Here is an 18,086-nt window from a genome sequence, read left to right on the forward strand (position 1 = left end):
TAAATTGTAAAAGTCAATTTGTGATTTATCTAATAACATGTGGTTGTGGCAAGAGGTATGTGGGGAGGACGACTAGAGCCCTTAAGGTCAGGATGTTAGAGCATTTAAGGCTCATAAAATTGAGAGACACTAATCATCCAGTCTCAAAACATTTCACTGAATGTGGTCAGGGAGGAATTAATCATTTTTCCTTTTTGGGGATTGAATCAGTTATTTCTAAATCTAGAGGAGGTGATCATATCAACCTTCTGGACCGTAGGGAGGCGTATTGGATCTTCACTCTCCAAACGCGCTTCCCTATGGGCTTGAACATTGACTGGCAACTAACACATTTTTTGTAAACATTTTTGTGATAGACGTATTATGGTGTAATTAGTTGGTAATACAGATTAAATAAGACAATTGTCATTATATTGGACATTATATTCTTATCATTATAACCTTTGAACCTATGCCTTATCATGCTAATATGTAAGCTTAAATTGTTCTTTGATGTATCTTGTGGATAATACTTCATATTTTATAATGGTTGTATTTCCCTGGTTCCTATGATTTAGGTACACAATCTGTGTTATGCAGTATGTATGTGTAATATGTCTTTAAATTTACTTTTCTTGCACATTTTTTTAATCATGTCTAGAGGTTTTTATTTTTAACTTTTTTTTTTTTTTTTGTATATAACTTAGTTGCAACACAGCTAGTTTTTTAATCCACCTTGTTCATGTTTTTCCTTGATATAATAGTACCCTTTATTAAGCATTAGTTTAGTTTAATATAGCTTTATTTCGTTTAAATATGCTTGTCCAGTTAGCAGCAATGTATTTTGTTCTGCTGGAATGGTCAATAAAGCTTTGTTATTGTGTTCCTATGTTTGCCCACATCCAAAATGGCCACACTGCCTTTGGTACTTCCTTTTGCCCTTAGATCGGCACTGAGTCGCTCTGTTATGACGTCATCAGGTTCTGATTTTTGGCGCGAAATGGCCCACAGGTAAGAGGGTATATAATGGATGTTATCACATTGTGTTTTATCCTTGAAAAAGAACGCTGCGACGTTCGAAATGCATTGGATGGGTCTTTTGCCACATTAAAGTGCCCTTTTAATAATTTTTTTGTCCTGGTTTCTTCCTGCTCCGTTTGTGCTGGTGCGCTTTTTGGTCTCCCTTTACCCTTCACACTCCCGCTGCTCGCATGTCCAGAGAGGGAACATACATGTCCGGTATTACCTCTCATTTTTTACTGGACAGATCGGCAAAATACTGGTCTGTCCGGATTCAAAACCAGACACTTGGCAACCCTATTCAGCACAGGGGGCTCAATCAGAGGCTCAGTCAAAGTCTGAGCCTCTGATTGAGCCCCCTGTGCTGAAGCAGGGACTGATTGATCCAACTGTGCTGAAGCAGGGATATCCTGAAAAACGGACCTGTGAGAGGGTCTCGAGGACTGGCATTGAGCACCCCTGCACTACATATATTAAGAGATAACATATTTCATAAGTCTCTGTATGGTGCATGTGAGAAAGTGCACTTCCCACAACGGACAGTACTGGCGGATGTCCCAGTTATTCAGTTTTGAATAGTGAAAAGAATTGGAAGCAGTATAGCAATTACACTGTTTTATCTTCCAAAATTCTGGAATAATCAGAGAGAGATTCAAATAATTTGAATTCAGTGTCACTAATGCAAATCAATGAATTATGAACAGGTCTTCTGCATGGAATATTTTTTGCTCCATGATACATTTTTGAGCGTTTTGTTCAATGTTTCCTCATACAAGATTCAATGCTGTGAACATAGGACAAAGGGCCACTTGATTGCATTCACATAGAAATACACTGTCTATTTTGTTAGTCTCAGCTGTAATTAGTTAAATTATGCACATGACCCAGCACCATACATGCAAAGAGATATGGCCAAATATGATGCTGGCATGGTTGGCAGTTTCACTACAAAAAAAACAAAAACAAAAAAAATGAAAGCTTAGACATGTTGAATAGTAAAACTAAACATAATGATACACCTGTTCTGGGTTCTTAGGGAGTGGCCTTAAAGGAGCAATACACCTAACCAACTTCAATATTTATTTATTTTTAAACACAGAATTGAAACCAGAGGGTCCTCCCAGTTCCCAAGATACTTGTACTGGTGAATTTACCGGTATTACTCCCAGTTTTTTAAAAGCAATATCAATGGCCACTTAATAGGAAGCCCCAGCGATGATATTGCAGCTTCCTGTTGGCCTGAGACTTGGCAGCCATTTTGTTTCTGCTGAGGGAGATTTAAACCCGTAACTTCACAGTTAAGTATCTCGGGAACCGGGGAGTGCCCAGAGATGAAACTAGTGGTGTAAAAAAGGTGGAGAAACTGTTCCTTCAACCCCTTTGGTGCCACGGGTGTTTGCCACCTGCATTGTGACACACATTTGTTAGCTTTTGGTATACATTGGTTTAAGTATGATTCCTGTGATCAGCTTCATACATACCTATGAAAACTATATATTGTTTTTTTCAGCACAAGTTCAGCTTTTACATTGGTGCAGTCCATATCATGTGACCAAGATATGATATCGTAAATATGAAAACAAAATTACTTATTTTCTTAATATTGTCCCAAATATCAAACTACTGCATTCATATAATTACAGCAAATACAAATGGCACTTGTGAGCACATTCACATGTCCCAGACAGGTGTGCAACCCTGCATTTCCCCATTATCTCTTAGCATACAATGCTTCCACTGCAGCCAGGGATTCTGGGTAATGATATGCAAATGAGCATCAACAGTGTGTCACTTTTTTGCTTCTTTCCGTCTTTTAGGTTTTAACGAAAATATATTTCTTATGTTTTTTTCTCTTTTGATTATGATTCTATTATTAAAATATGATATTATTTATTAGTAGAGGCCGAGCGCTCACTATAGGGATTCTTTTCTCCGTTGTTAATGTTCAAACTATTTATGTACACATTTTCCTGTTCACATTACGTACAGTGCAAAATATCCCAATATTTTTCCATTTATTTTTGTATTCAAATTTGATTGCAAATTTAGTTGTGTTACCAGAAATTACAAGACTAAATATGCATTTCGAATACGGCGGTACCCATATGTTACCGCATTAATTATATCAATGTTATCAATAATTAACACAATAAAGGCCACTAGAAACAAAACTCAAAATAAAACCAATAAACTCGGGCATACAATAACAACAAGAAGTAATCAAAGCAATTGAAGTCCGAGAGAGTTTGGTGTAAGTAGTTATATTGTATAGGAGTACAATTAGCAAATCAATATCAATTTCTTTTTCCACCTACCTATTCCCCTCTCAACCATCTACAGTTGTGTGAAAAAGAAAGTACACCCACTTTGAATTCTATGGTTTTACATATCAGGACATAATAACAATCATCTGTTCCTTAGCAGGTCTTAAAATTAGGTAAATACAACCTCAGATGAACAATACATGGCATATTACACCGTGTCGTGATTTATTTAACAAAAATAAAGCCAAAATAGAGAAGCCGTGTGTGAAAAACTAAGTACACCTTATGATTCAATAGCTTGTAGTTCCACCTTTAGCAGCAATAACTTGAAGTAATCGTTCTCTGTATGACTTTACCAGTCTTTCACATTGTTGTGAAGGAATTTTGGCCCACTCTTCTTTACAACGTTGCTTCAGTTCATTGAGGTTTGTGGGCATTTGTTTATGCACAGCTCTCTTAAGGTCCAGCCACAGCATTTCAATCGGGTTGCAATCTGAACTTTGACTGGGCCATTGCAACACCTTGATTCTTTTCTTTTTCAGCCATTCTGTTGTAGATTTGCTGGTGTGCTTGGGATCATTGTCCTGTTGCATGACCCAATTTCGGCCAAGCTTTAGCTGTCGGACAGATGGACTCACATTTGACTCTAGAATACTTTGGTATACAGAGGAGTTCATGGTCGACACAATGACTGCAAGGTTCCCAGGTCCTGTGGCTGCAAAACAAGCCCAAATCATCACCCCTCCACCACCGTGCTTGACAGTTGGTATGAGGTGTTTGTGCTGATATACTGTGTTTGGTTTTCGCCAAACGTGGTGCTGTGTATTATGGCCAAACATCTCCACTTTGGTCTCGTCTGTCCAAAGGACATTGTTCCAGAAGTCTTGTGGTTTGTTCAGATGCAACTTTGCAAACCTAAGCCGTGCTGCCATGTTCTTTTTAGAGAGAAGAGGCTTTCTCCTGGCAAACCTTCCAAACAAACCATACTTGTTCAGTCTCTTTCTAATTGTACTGTCATGAACTTTAACATGCTAACTGAGGCCTGTAGAGTCCGAGGTAACTCCTGGGTTTTTCGCAATTTCTCTGAACATTGCACGGTCTGATGTTGGGGTGAATTTGCTGGGACGCTGTCAACTGTCTTGAATGTTTTCCACTTTTGAATAATCTTTTTCACTGTAGAATGATGGACTTTAAATTGTTTGGAAATGGCCTTATAACCCTTCCCAGATTGATGGGCAGCAACAATTGCTTCTCTAAGATCATTGCTGATGTCTTTCCTCCTTGGCTTTTATAGAGGTGGTCACACTTGCTGATGATCAATTAATCAAGGCATTTGATTAGCAGCACGTCTGCTACTTCGCATCTTAATTCCTATGGAAGCAGTAAGGGTCTACTTAGTTTTTCACACATAGCTTCTCCATTGGCTTTATTTGTGTTAAATAAATCATGACATGGTATAATATGTCGTGTTGTTGTTCATCTGAGGTTGTATTTACCTAATTTTAAGACCTGCTAAGGAACAGGTGCTTGTTATTAAGTCCTGATATGTAAAATCATAGAATTCAAAGAGGGTGTACTTTCTTTTTCACACAACTGTATAAGACCTTGATGTTTCCCATCATACATATGTGAAGGAGCCAGGTATGCTCAAGATCAGCTGGTCAACCCCGGTTGCCCCTACACCCCTCCCTCATACTCATCAGAAGGGGTACAAGTATTAAATTAAGGAGTTGATATTTGAGGGAGTAAGTTAGTTTCTCCATTATCCTAATTAAATTAACCCATTCTTGCCATATCTCCATATTCGAGGGAGATGGTCTTTCCATGTTTTGGCCAATTTATTTTTGGCAGTTAACAGTAGATGTTTAATCAAAGTTTTCGTGAATATAGTATTCCCTGCCTCAATTAACCAAAGTCCAAGAAGTTCATTTTCAGGGTGAAAAGGGGCATCTCTGTCTGGGAATTTATTTTGGGGTAACTCCACCATAAATGTAAATCATCTGCTCTTTGTCTGCACATTTTCCAGCAGACATCTGTCTGGCTAACTTCAACAGAGGCAAAGGATGAGAAATGAATCTCTGTATGGTGCTTCTAATTCCCAGAATAGTGCAATGAAGGCAATATAGCCCAGGAGTCAAGGGTTGAGTCAAATCAATGAAAAAATGTATATATGTGACAGGGTATATAGCTCACCAAATAAAGCCTGATATGGACAGAAAGCATATAACCACCCTCAAAATGAAATCACAAAACAGCCCCTATATAAAAGGACTCCCAGTGCATTCACTATAGAGAGGGATGGTGTCCTGAACCAAAGGCTGGAGCCATGCAAATACCCTATAGTCACAGTCACAATGTAAGAAATACAGATAAATGACTCACATGATAGACCCCTTATGCTCCATATACGCTTGCATCCATCCGTTGTGTAGATCAAATATGCGTGGAGAGAAGGTAGAGCACTGCTGAAAAAAGTAGGGCTGGAGGCGGAGTAGTGAAAATTAAAAATGCTTTAATAGAGATGCATGGTAGCAAAAGCTACATAAAAAGGGTCCTCTAATGCATTTCGCGCATTAGAGGACCCTTTTTATGTAGCTTTTGCTACCATGCATCTCTATTAAAGCATTTTTAATTTTCACTACTCCGCCTCCAGCACTACTTTTTTCAGCAGTGCTCTACCTTCTCTCCACGCATATTTAACTTCAACAGAGGTAAGCGGTCTATAAAATGTTTTGTACCCAATCTCTATTAGTGAAGCAGAGATAGTTGTTCTCCATAGTTCTCCGCTATTCCTGCCATTTAGTACACAAGTTCTACCTCCAGCAAAAAGACAAGCCGGCTTGTTATAAAATCACGGATTCAATGTTACTGGGGTCCTCACTAAATATTGTATATTAGAAATTGGATGGATCTCTCAGAAAACATGTTTTGTATTGTATGGTTAGTCAAGACATGGTGTAGTAGTTGGAAGTATTGATAAAATGTAACGCTCTGTTCCAGTTTATCGTGCAACTGTTGTAGAGTGAATATTGTACACTGGCGACACACTTTATTCGAGCTCGGCTAGTCCCACGAATTCGGGTATACCCGGGTGTATTGAGGTTTGTGACTGTTTTCTGCCCGAGTGCATTGGGTTATTTTCCAGGCAGGGATTGAAGCATTTTATTCCCGCTGGCTGCAATACTGCACAGTATATATATATATATACTGCATTACAATTCATGAATTTATGCCATCTGGTAGACACGCGAAGCATTGCAGCCTATTAAATCCTAATCATTATCATTTAACAGATCAGCCGCCCGTCAGCCAGGCATGAACCCAGGCTGGGAAGGCAAACGCAACGGGGCTTGTCTGAGGTGAGGAGCGGCGCATTCCAGGTATCTGCCAGGTACATACTGGGTATTTGCTCGAATAAAGTGTGTCGGTGCAGTACCTTGCTGAATCTGAATATGTCAATTGCATTCAATTTGAGGATACGTCATTTGAATTCCACGCTATTGAAAGGTTCAATCATGTCCGAGGAGCAGTTCTGCCTACAGCGTTTTCTTTTGTATGCCAAAAAGAAAAACAACAGCGCAACCACAATGAAGGGAAAGAGGAGATAAAAATGTAAAATAAATGGTGAAGTACGTTTAGGCAAAAATAGGACTCTGAGTACAGGGGGAAGGGGGGCTGGAGAGAGGGGGGTACAGAATGCACTCACATGGAGTGCCTGGATTTAAAACACTGAATAGAAAGGTAACTGTAGTACGTCTCTCCTGTCGACTGTTAATTTCTTCCCATCAGGTGTTTTATGTAGAAATGAAACAGATGAGACCTCATCGCGCAACATTAAAGGATATTTTATAAAAGTTGTTGTATGTTTTTAAGAGAATCACTAGGTTGTGAGTGGTTAGGGATTATTCCCCATAACTTTTATAAAGTATAATTTTATGTTGTGTGATGAGTCTCCTCATATACCTGTACAGACATACACACAAAATATTATATTATATAAACATATTGCATGTATGTATATGTATACACACACACACACACACACACACACAAGCTGATATACCCGGCGTTGCCCGGGATGTAAATGCGTAATAGGTAGTATTATTTACTAGCTGAGAGACCCGGCGTTGCCCGTGAGTTAAATTTCCCGCTAGGAGGGGGTGGGGGTAACAGTGGACAGGGGGGGGGGGACACAGTGGACAGGAGGGGGGGACACAATGGACAGAGGGGGGGACAGTGGACAGGAGGGGGGGGGGACAGTGGAGAGGAGGGGGGGGACAGTGGACAGGAGGGGGGGACAGTGGACAGTGGGGGGGGACAGTGGACAGGAGGGGGGGGTAGCTTAAAATATTCCGGGTCCCTCCTCTCCACTCCCCCTGTATGTTTCTCCGCTTCCCACTCCTCTCGGCTCCTCCCCCCCCCATGCGCAGCTCCGGTCCCCACCCTACAGTGTCTGACACACACACACAGTGTCACACACACACAGTGTCAAACACACACACACACACACACACACACACACACAGTGACACACACACACACAGTGACACACACACACACAGTGACACACACACACACAGTGACACACACACACAGTGACACACAGTGACACACACAGTGTCACACACACACACACACACACACAGATATGTCACCGCTCCTTCTGGGCGCCGCCATCTTAGGCACTCGGCGCCGCGAGGCAGCTGCAGGCTGCCTGCCCACTGCTTGTCCCCCCCGCCGGGGAGGGAGAGAAGTGAGCGCCGGGGAGGGAGGGAAGTGAGCGTCAGGGAGGGAGGAAAGTGAGCGCCAGGGGGGGGAGGGAAGTGAGCGCCGTGGGGGGGGGGGGTAGTGAGCGCCGGGGAAGGAGGTGACTGAGCGCCGGGGAGGGAGGTGACTGAGCGCCGGGGAGGGAGGTGACTGAGCGCCGGGGAGGGAGGTGACTGTGCGCCGGGGAAGGAGTTGAGGGAAGGGAGGTGAGTGAGCGCCGGGGAGGGAGGTGAGTGTGATGGGGGGGGGAGAGGACAGAGAGAGAGAGAGTGTGTGTGTGTGTGTGTGTATGTGTGTGTGTGTGTGTGGCCGAGGGGGAACAGAGTGGCAGTTGGGTGACGTCAGACCCACCAAACTGATTGGCCAGAGGCTGAGGACCAATCAGATTCACCGCAGCTAGTACCAACCTTTCGATTTTATATATTAAGATAAATGGTGGAACAATAGGTTGAGTATTTGTTGGAAAGGTTGGATAATAATGTTGAAAAGAAAGATGGAAGAAAATGTAATACGATGTTGTATTGGCCTGCAGCCATGCTTCCAAGCAGATATGTTTCAAGAATTTATTAAGTTTAAAAAGGAAGTTCAAAAAGAAGTGGAAAAGTGGACAACACCTACTACTTCTGATTCCTGCTTTTGATCTACGTTGGAAAGGAGGATATCATCTATCCCAGACTGCACATCTCAACAATTAACTATTGCTGTGATGCTACCTTTATTTTTTGTGTTTGCTGTAACCTCACTCATTTTCAAATTATGCACTTCCTTCCACCAGTCTCCTTATGTCTCTAACTCTATTCATATATCTCCATCTCTCCTTTCTTCCCCACTTCTCAGTTCACATGAACTCCTTTCTTACCTGCGCCCTCTGTCACCACACAGCTATACCCTCTGCACTAAAACACACCACTACAAATCATCCGCACACATTCTCTTTCATTCCATGCTTCTCCTCCTTGCTTCTGGGGATATCTCTCCCAATCCTGGTCCCTGTTTTATTTCTACTTGCTCTCGTCCTCGCCTCTCACATGCAACTTCTACTTCTTCTGGTGTTAACCCCTCCAACCTCATACCCATCCCGTCACCCTCCCTCCTCTCTCCCTTTCTCCTGTGCCCTTTGGAATGCTCGCTCCCTTTCTAGCAAGTTCCTCTCTGTGCATGACTTCTTTCTCTCTCACTCCCTGCTTCTCTTTGCTATAACTGAGACCTGGCACACTCAGACTGACTCTGCTCTGGAAGCTGCCCTCTCTTATGGTGGCCTTTCCTTCTCCCACACTTCGCGCCATGATGGCAGGGGTGGAGGCGTGGGGCTCCTGCTCTCCTCTCTCTGCCGTTACCGAACCCTTCCTATTCCCCCCCTCTCTTGCTTTTCCCTCCTTTGAGGCTCATCCTGTCCAGATCTTCTCTCCTCTCCCTGTCCATGTGGCGGTCATCTATCGCCCACTTACCTCTACTCATCCCCCTTCTGCCTTTCTCTCTCACTTTGAATCATGGCTCTCTTTCTTTCTCTCCTCAGACTCCCCTGTTCTTCTCCTTGGGGACTTCAATTTCCACATTGATGACCCCTCTCTCCCTTGGACTTCCCGCTTTCTTTCTCTAATCTCTTCTTTTGGCCTTCAACAGTGGACTGCAGCCAGCACCCACAAGGATGGCCACTACTTAGACCTGGTTTTCACTAAAAACTTCTCTCTCTCTGATTTCTCCATTTCCCCTTTTCCTCTCTCTGACCATCACCTCATCTCATTCTCTCTATCTCGCTTCTCCCCTTCTCCACCTCCATCTACCCCCCGCTTCTGCAGAAACCTGCGCTCTATTCACTTACCTGACTTTGAGTCCACTTTACACTCCTCCCTCTCCTCTCTCAGCTCTGCTACAGACCCTGACAACCTGGTCAGGAACTACAACTCTGCCTTGTCCTCCTCTCTTGATCTACATGCCCCGCTTTCTCTCTGCCGCACTCGCCCTTCTAACCCTAGACCCTGGCTAAATTCCCACACGCGCATGCTGCGTTCCTCCGAACGCCTCTGGAGGAAGACTCTCGCAGACTTTCTTCACTGCAAATTTATGCTATCCTGTTTCAACTCTGCCCTCTCGCAAGCTAAACAAGCCTACTTTTCTTCACTAATCAACATGCATAAGTCTAACCCACGCCGACTGTTCTCTGTCTTTGATACTCTACTCAAACCAAACTCAGCTGCCTCTCCTTCCTCCATCTCCGCTCAGGACTTTGCTGACTATTTTAAGGAAAAGGTGGAATCCATACGGCAGAACATCCCCTCTGTTTCATCCTCCCATCCTACACTTCTTCCTAACTCTCCTCCTGCCTTCCTTGACTCTGTTTCCACTGTCTCAGAGGATGTGTCGCTCTTGATCGCCTCTTCTCCCTCGACCACTTGCCCTCTTGACCCCATTCCCTCCCATCTCCTAAAACCTCTTGCTCCTACTATAATCCCTACGCTCACACACATTTTAACTACTCCCTCTGCTCTGGAACCTTTCCATCCTCCTTCAAACATGCAACAGTCATGCCATTACTCAAAAACAGCAAGCTTGAACCTACCTGTCTTTCTAACTATCGACCTGTCTCCCTCCTGCCTTTTGCCTCTAAACTCCTTGAACGACTTGTATTCTCTCGCTTGCTCCATTTTCTCAACACCTATTCTCTCCTAGGCCCTCTACAATCTGGCTTCCGCACTGCTCACTCCACGGAAACAGCCCTCACTAAAATAACTGATGACCTCCATGCTGCCAAAGATAGAGGTCATTACACTCTGCTCATATTACTCGACCTTTCTGCAGCATTTGACACCGTGGACCACCCTCTTCTCCTTCACATTCTCCATACTCTTGGTATTCGGAACAAAGCTCTATCCTGGATCTCATCCTACCTCTCCCATCGTACTTTCAGTGTCTCTTTTGCTAACACCTCCTCCTCCTCTATCGATCTCTCTGTGGGGGTACCCCAGGGCTCTGTCCTGGGACCTCTTCTCTTTTCTCTGTACACACTCTCTCAAGGTGACCTAATAACATCTTTTGGGTTTAATTATCACCTCTATGCTGACGACACACAAATATACTTTTCAACACCTGACCTTACACCTGCTGTACAAACCAAAGTTTCTGAATGTCTCTCTGCTATATCATCCTGGATGGCCCTCCGTCGCCTTAAACTCAACATGGCTAAAACAGAGCTCCTCATACTTCCTCCCAAACCTGGCCCTACTACCTCCTTCCACATCACTGTTGGAACTACCATCATTCACCCAGTAGCCCAAGCACGCTGCCTAGGGGTCACACTCTACTCCTCTCTCACATTCGCCCCTCACATTCAAAACATTTCTAAAACTTGTCGCTTTTTCCTCCGCAATATAACTAAGATATGCCCTTTCCTCTGTTGCTCGACTGCTAAAACTCTGACTCAGGCCCTCATTCTCTCCAGTCTTGATTACTGTAACCTCCTGCTGTCTGGCCTTCCTGCCTCTCACCTGTCTCCCCTAAAATCTATCCTAAATGCTGATGCCAGAATCACTCTACTCTTTCCTAGATCTGTCTCAGCATCTCCCCTCATGAAATCCCTCTCCTGGCTTCCGATCAAATCCCGCATCTCACACTCCATTCTTCTCCTCACTTTTAAAGCTTTACACTCTTCTGCCCCTCCTTACATCTCTAGCCTAATTTCTCATTATGCACCATCCAGACTCTTGCGTTCTTCTAAAGGATGTCTTCTTTTTACCCTTTGTATCTAAAGCCCTCTCCCGCCTTAAACCTTTTTCACTGACTGCCCCACACCTCTGGAATGCCCTTCCCCTCAGTACCCGACTTGCACCCTCTATATCCACCTTTAAGACCCACCTTAAGACACACTTGCTTAAAGAAGCATATGAATAGCACTGTGGATATTCTGAACACGATACATAAGCTTGGCCCCCTGCAGACGCACTTACCAGAACTCCCTCCTACTGTCTCTGTATGTTCTCCCTACCTACCAATTAGACTGTAAGCTCCTCGGGGCAGGGACTCCTCTTCCTTAATGTTACTTTTATGTCTAAAGCACTTATTCCCATGATCTGTTATTTATATTATCTGTTGTTTATTTGATTACCCCATGTATTACTACTGTGAAGCGCTATGTACATTAATGGCGCTATATAAATAAAGACATACAATACAATTGTATAAAAATGGTTTATTGTAAACACACCACAGTACAATGTATATTTTGGTGACATAAGTGATGTAAAAATGTGAGGCGTGTGTCCTGCTAGGGGTGTGAGCCGGCGGGTGGGTGTTCAATACGGGTGGCGCGTGGTTAGTGAGCGCTGGCTGTGGGTCGGGGTCCTGCTAGGGTGTGAGGCGGCGGGTGTGTGGCAAGTGCGGGCGACAGCTGGTCAGTGATGTTGTTGCGTAGGGGCAGGAGGCGGCAGGTGTGTGTCGAGTGTGTGGGGTGGGTGAGAGGCGGCGGGTGTGTGTCGAGTGTGGCAGGTGTCTGTTCAGTGCGTGCGGCGGCTGTGTGGCGCAGGGGTGTGAGCGGTGGGCGGGTGAAAGGCAGAAGGGCGGGTGGGCGAAAGGCAGAGGCGGGAGGGCAGCCGAAAAGTGGTGAAGGGGGGGTGAGGGGAGGTGAGGGGAGGTAAAGGGGGGGTGAGGGGAGGTAAAGGGGGGGTGAGGGGAGGTGAAGGGGGGGTGAGGGGAGGTGAAGGGGGGGCGGTGAGGGGAGGTGAAGGGGGGGCGGAGGGGAGGTGAAGAGGGGGAGAGGGGAGGGGGGAGGGGAAGGGGGTGGGGGGAGGGGAAGGGGGGTGGGGGGAGGTGAAGGGGGAGAGGTGAAGAGGGGAGAGGTGAAGAGGGGAGGTGACAGGAGGTGGAGGGGGGGTGGAGGTAAGTGACAATTAATGTATCATGTGGCCGCTTGCTCCCCCTTCCCCCAATGTCTGCCGGTCGTCTTTCCCCCCCCCCCCCCCGTATCCTTCCGTTTGTTGTTGTCGTCTGCAGACGGGGGCGCGTGCACGCGTCCGGCCGCTCCCTGACCCGTCCGCCCGCTCCCACGCGGATCTGAGGCGGGAGGCAGCGTGTTGTGGCCGCTCCCCCGGCCGGCTGTCCGCTCCCCTGCTGTGTCCCGGGCGCTCGCTCCCGTGCGGCCGCTCCCCCACTGACTCTAGCGGCCGGGGTGTGAGCTTGGAGGCAATGCGGGAAGGAGGGGCGGAGGCGCAGGGGTTGGAGGCAGCGGGAGGCACAGGGGTTTTGCGCTGGGAGGGGAGGCACAGGGGTTTTGCGCTGGGAGGGGAGGCGCAGGAGTTTTGCGCTGGGAGGGGAGGCACAGGGGTTTTGTTTTGCGCTGGGAGGGGAGGCACAGGGGTTTTGCGCTGGGAGGGGAGGCACTGGGGTTTTGCGCTGGGAGGGGAGGCACTGGGGTTTCGCGCAGGGGTTGGAGGCCCCGGCGGCAGAGGTGTGCGCTGGGAGGGGAGACACAGGGGTTTAGGCAGCGGGAGGCACAGGGGTTTTGCGCTGGGAGGGGAGGCACAGGGGTTTGAGGCAGCGGGAGGCACAGGGGTTTTGCGCTGGGAGGGGAGGCACAGGGGTTTGAGGCAGTGGGAGGCACAGGGGTTTTGCTTTGAGAGGGGAGGCGGCGGTTTAGTTACTTACCTGGGCGGGAGGTGTGTGTGTGTATGTCTATGTATGTCTATGTATGTCTATGTGTATGTATGTGTGCGTGTGTCTGTGTGTCTGTGTGCGTGTGCGTGTGCGCGCGCGTGTGTGTCTGTGTGTCTGTGTGTGCGTGTGTGCGTGTCTGTCTGTGTGTCTGTGTGTCTGTGTGTGTGTGTGTGTGTGTGTGTCTGTGTGTGTGTGTGTGTGTGTGTGTGTGTGTGTGTGTGTGTGTCTGTGTGTCTGTGTGTCTGTGTGTGTCTGTGTGTGTCTGTGTGTGTCTGTGTGTGTCTGTGTGTGTCTGTGTGTGTCTGTGTGTGTCTGTGTGTGTCTGTGTGTGTCTGTGTGTGTCTGTGTTGGACCTTTGGCCCGTCACTCCGCCTCAGGCCAATGAGAGGTGTGCGGGGGCGGGCGGGCCAAGGGAGCCATCTCATTGGCCTGAGGCGGAGTGACGGGCCAAAGGTCCAATATGAATGCCCCTAGACACAGGGAGACACAGGACAAACAGACACGCATACAACGGTTTGAGAAATAATATATATATATATATATATATATATATATATATATATATATATATATAGATCTATTTATATATGTGTGTGTCCATAAATTATTCACCCTATTATAAGCCTTAATAAATTCGTTATTTTAGGAGCTATCTTAAAATGGTTTTCGGCCATTAATAACACAACTTAAGACATTTTTGTTTTAATGAAGTAGACTACCACAATTGAGTCAATACTTTATTAAGCCAAAATTCAGTCAACTTCCACGGGAGCCCCGTTAGTAGCACGCAGAACATCAAAGCGATAGATGATTTAGTTCCAAATTTTAAGAAGTATATCTTGCGTGATGAAAGCTACGTTTCAACCTCTTGTGAACCAACGTTTGTGTTATTAATTACCGCAGACAGTTTTAAGATAGCTTCTATAATAATGAATTTAATAAGGCTTATAACGGAGAGAATAATTTATGGACACCCCGTATATCTCCTTACACACAGATACATACAGGCATACCCCGCATTAACGTACGCAATGGGACCGGAGCATGTATGTAAACGAAAATGTACTTAAAGTGAAGCACTACCTTTTCCCCACTTATCGATGCATGTACTGTACTGCAATCATCATATACGTGCATAACTGATGTAAATAACGCATGTGTAACGGGCTCTATAGTCTCCCCGCTTGCGCACAGTTTCGGTACAGGTAGGGAGCCGGTATTGCTGTTCAGGACGTGCTGATAGGCGCATGCGTGAGCTGCCGTTTGCCTATTGGGCGATATGTACTTACTCGCGAGTGTACTTAAAGTGAGTGTCCTTAAAGCGGGGTATGCCTGTATACACTCCCTTTTCTTCTGTTCCATTTATACTTTACAAACATGGTTCACATCCGTCCAGAAGTTTGCTTAACTCCTTTCAAGATGGAAAGGAAAGAAATGTGATGAGCATACCAACAGTCAGGACTACAAACAGCAAGAAGTTCTACACTTTGTAACTACTCAATGGCATTTAGCACTGCACAAAAGACTATTTACCATTCAACAAGGTTTCAATTAAGAGCCATATCTACCATGAAATGACAGAACATGAATTACTTGGAATATCAGGCCAGGCATTAACACGTCCAAAAAAAAAAAAGTATGTTACATGAGCGGCAAGAGGAAATGAAAGCTGTTAATCTACTTTTCAAGTGAAATATTTGAGGTGATTGATCTAACCTGGGGCACAGTACATTCTCTGTATGGCGTCGCTGTCACAGGAATCTGCAACCTCACTCCACCTGCTAAAATGCGTTAGCTGGATGTGTCCTAAAAACAAAACGACAGGAGAAATCAAAACATTTTTCCCTTCCATTTTCTGTACAAGTGAACTGTAATTACTCCTTTTCCAGCTAAAAACAGTATCATTAAGAATAATGGCATCATTAAGTACTAGAAGCTATTACAGTGGGTGAATTTGCAGCACTGATAATGAAGCTCGAGACAGGAAATGAAGATACTAATTACAAGATAAAACGCCTACTCAGTTAATTGGAAGCAACAGCGAATAAAAAGAAATGCATTTGCAAAAGTTCCTGACCTCTATCATTCAATAAGATGTTGTTTGGGTTCAAATCGTGACACACAATTCCTTCTCGGTGAAGAGCATCAAGGGCTAGCACTATTTCAGCAGCCCATCTCTGAATGCAGTTCTCTGGAATAAAAAAGTGCGAGGCTTCTGACAATTTTGCATCAAGTTCCTGGAATATTCGATGGATCTCGTTCTCTTCCCGTAATGCTTGGGTTCCATCGCCATTTTCATCGGTATCCTCGATATTGATCTCAAGCTGCAACCCGTTTGTTGGTGCCTCTACGGGCAAATTAGAACAGGCCAACAGCACTCCCTCTTGTGGAGCACAACAGTCTATAACGTCTGAAAATTGTCCAAGGACACCTTGTGAGGTCTCTTCTCTGGCAGAACAATCTAATATGGAGAAAGAGGCCAATCCAAGAAGCTGAGGTTCCAAAGTACTGGACAAGCACGCTGCCTCCGAACTGTTAAAATTAGCAGATGATACCGTGGTATTTATAACCTTGACATGACTTAGTGTTATGCTGTGTAATTCATGACCAAAAGGTTGTTCTCTAACCAAGATTACATTTTCTTGCAGTTCCTTCAATTGCTCCAAACTGTTATTCATCTGTAAAACATCAGGGGTTTCAAACAGCTTAGTCTCCATAACTTCACATTCTAGGTGAATGCTTTTCAGGCTTACTTCATTTTCTTCCACTTGCTCCGAACCGGGCAGGTTTACTAAAAGATCTGGTCTTCCTTCATCAATGCTGCTAACATCATCCCAAGCTGCATCTTTAAAAGATATAACGGGTACCGAGTCATTTGGACTTCTGCTTATGGCATCATGAGTGTTGATGTTCAGTTTGCCAGCATCTATATTAAGACTCTCGGGATCAACATCATCATCTGGGAATGGGGAATACGGCTTTAAAGTTTCAGATTTCAAGCTATACACCTTTTCTACAAAATCGGTACTTAGAAAGTCACTAGTACTATCCTTACTGTCTATTCTGAAAAACTCCATTGAACTGGTCTTCGATTTATTTAATGAGTCCGACATCTCTGTTGTTATAGTGCTCGCCTCGTGCTCAGTCTCTAGCTGAGAGCTAAAGCGGTTATATGCTGTGGAAATTGGCTTCTGCAATATTTGTAAATCTTTGGCACTGCCCCCGTGTCCTGCTAGTCTGACCAAAGGTTCTTCGCTCAATGTGTCAGGCTCAATCTTTTCCTTTCCGTATTCATTGCACAAAGTTAAATAGCTTGTGGTGCATTCCTCTTCTGAACTTGATGCAGAATCAACCCATTTAAGAGGGCTCTCTCTTCCTCCTTCTTCGGGGATGCTGCTGTCATCTTGCGAACTTAGTGTAAGACTACTATGTAACGGCTGAGCTGTGAGCATGTTTCTGTCACTGCTTCCCCTGGAGTCAATACTGTTTTTTGAACAAGGAGCTAGACTTTTCATAAGGTCTTCATCTGAATGGGATATTTTAGAAACAGGGACATCAAAGCTTCCTTCAGTACTTCTGCTTAAAAACTTACTTAAGCAAGACCATAATTTCCCACCTACAATCAAATAAAAAGAAACTTTAAGTTAAAATGACTTACATGTATGCAAATATAGCTGAATTCACAGCTCACACTGTAATGACCTGCCAATCTACTGCTAAAACTCTAATGCATGTGCTTATCCTCTCCTCTCTGGATTATTGTAATTTATTGCTAACAGGCCTCCCTGCCTAACAACTTTTTCCTTTGCCATCAATCCAAAGTTCGGCTGCTAGAATAATTTAACTTTCTTCCAGAACTGTCTCTGCTCATCTCCTCCTTAAATCCTTCCCCTGGCTTCCCCTCAAATTTCGGATCACCAACAAATTTCTCCTCCTTACCTTTAAGGCTCTGCACTCATCTGCGCCTTCACTTTGATCTCTCATTATGCCCTGCTTATCTCCTGTGTTTTACCCATAATGGTCTCCTCTTCACCCCTTTCACCTCTACAGCTCTCTTTCTCTCTCAAATCTTTTCCCCTCGCTGACCCTTAGCTGTGGAACTCCCCCACACTCCGTATACGCCAAGCACCCTCTCTCCTCACTTTTATAACACACCTTTAAACACACCTCTTACGAGCAGCTTTTCATTAGCTTGGACTCGAGGCAACTGTCAACGCCCACAGTCGCTCATACCAACCATTATGTCAAGCACTGCCATCTACTGCACTTATTCCCTCACCTGCTGTCTCTGTAACTCTCCCAACATACCACTTCGATTGTAAGCTCTCCGGGGCAGGGATTTCCTTTCCTATTCTCAGACTTTGTTGCGCTTATCGTATTATAATTCCCTGTACTGTATTGTCTGTCAAG

At 44.9% G+C, this 18,086-nt stretch overlaps 1 protein-coding gene across 3 annotated transcripts in view; it reads right to left on the bottom strand.

Moving 5' to 3' along the window:
• RPS6KC1 (ribosomal protein S6 kinase C1) overlaps positions 1–18,086 on the bottom strand; it is a 153,720-nt gene that overhangs the window by 37,620 nt on the left and 98,014 nt on the right. For all 3 annotated transcript variants that reach the window (XR_012800890.1, XM_075595641.1, XM_075595643.1), the window contains exons 12-13: positions 15,754–17,292; positions 15,393–15,482 (exon numbers count right to left, since the gene is read on the bottom strand). Coding sequence is in view for 2 of the 3 variants with exons in the window: in XM_075595641.1 (XP_075451756.1) it covers positions 15,393–15,482; positions 15,754–17,292 (1,629 nt within the window). In the remaining variant the exon portion in view is untranslated. The remainder of the gene's footprint in view (positions 1–15,392; positions 15,483–15,753; positions 17,293–18,086) is intronic.

Source organism: Ascaphus truei, chromosome 4 (assembly GCF_040206685.1).
Source record: "Ascaphus truei isolate aAscTru1 chromosome 4, aAscTru1.hap1, whole genome shotgun sequence".
NCBI classification, from domain to species: Eukaryota; Metazoa; Chordata; class Amphibia; order Anura; family Ascaphidae; genus Ascaphus; species Ascaphus truei.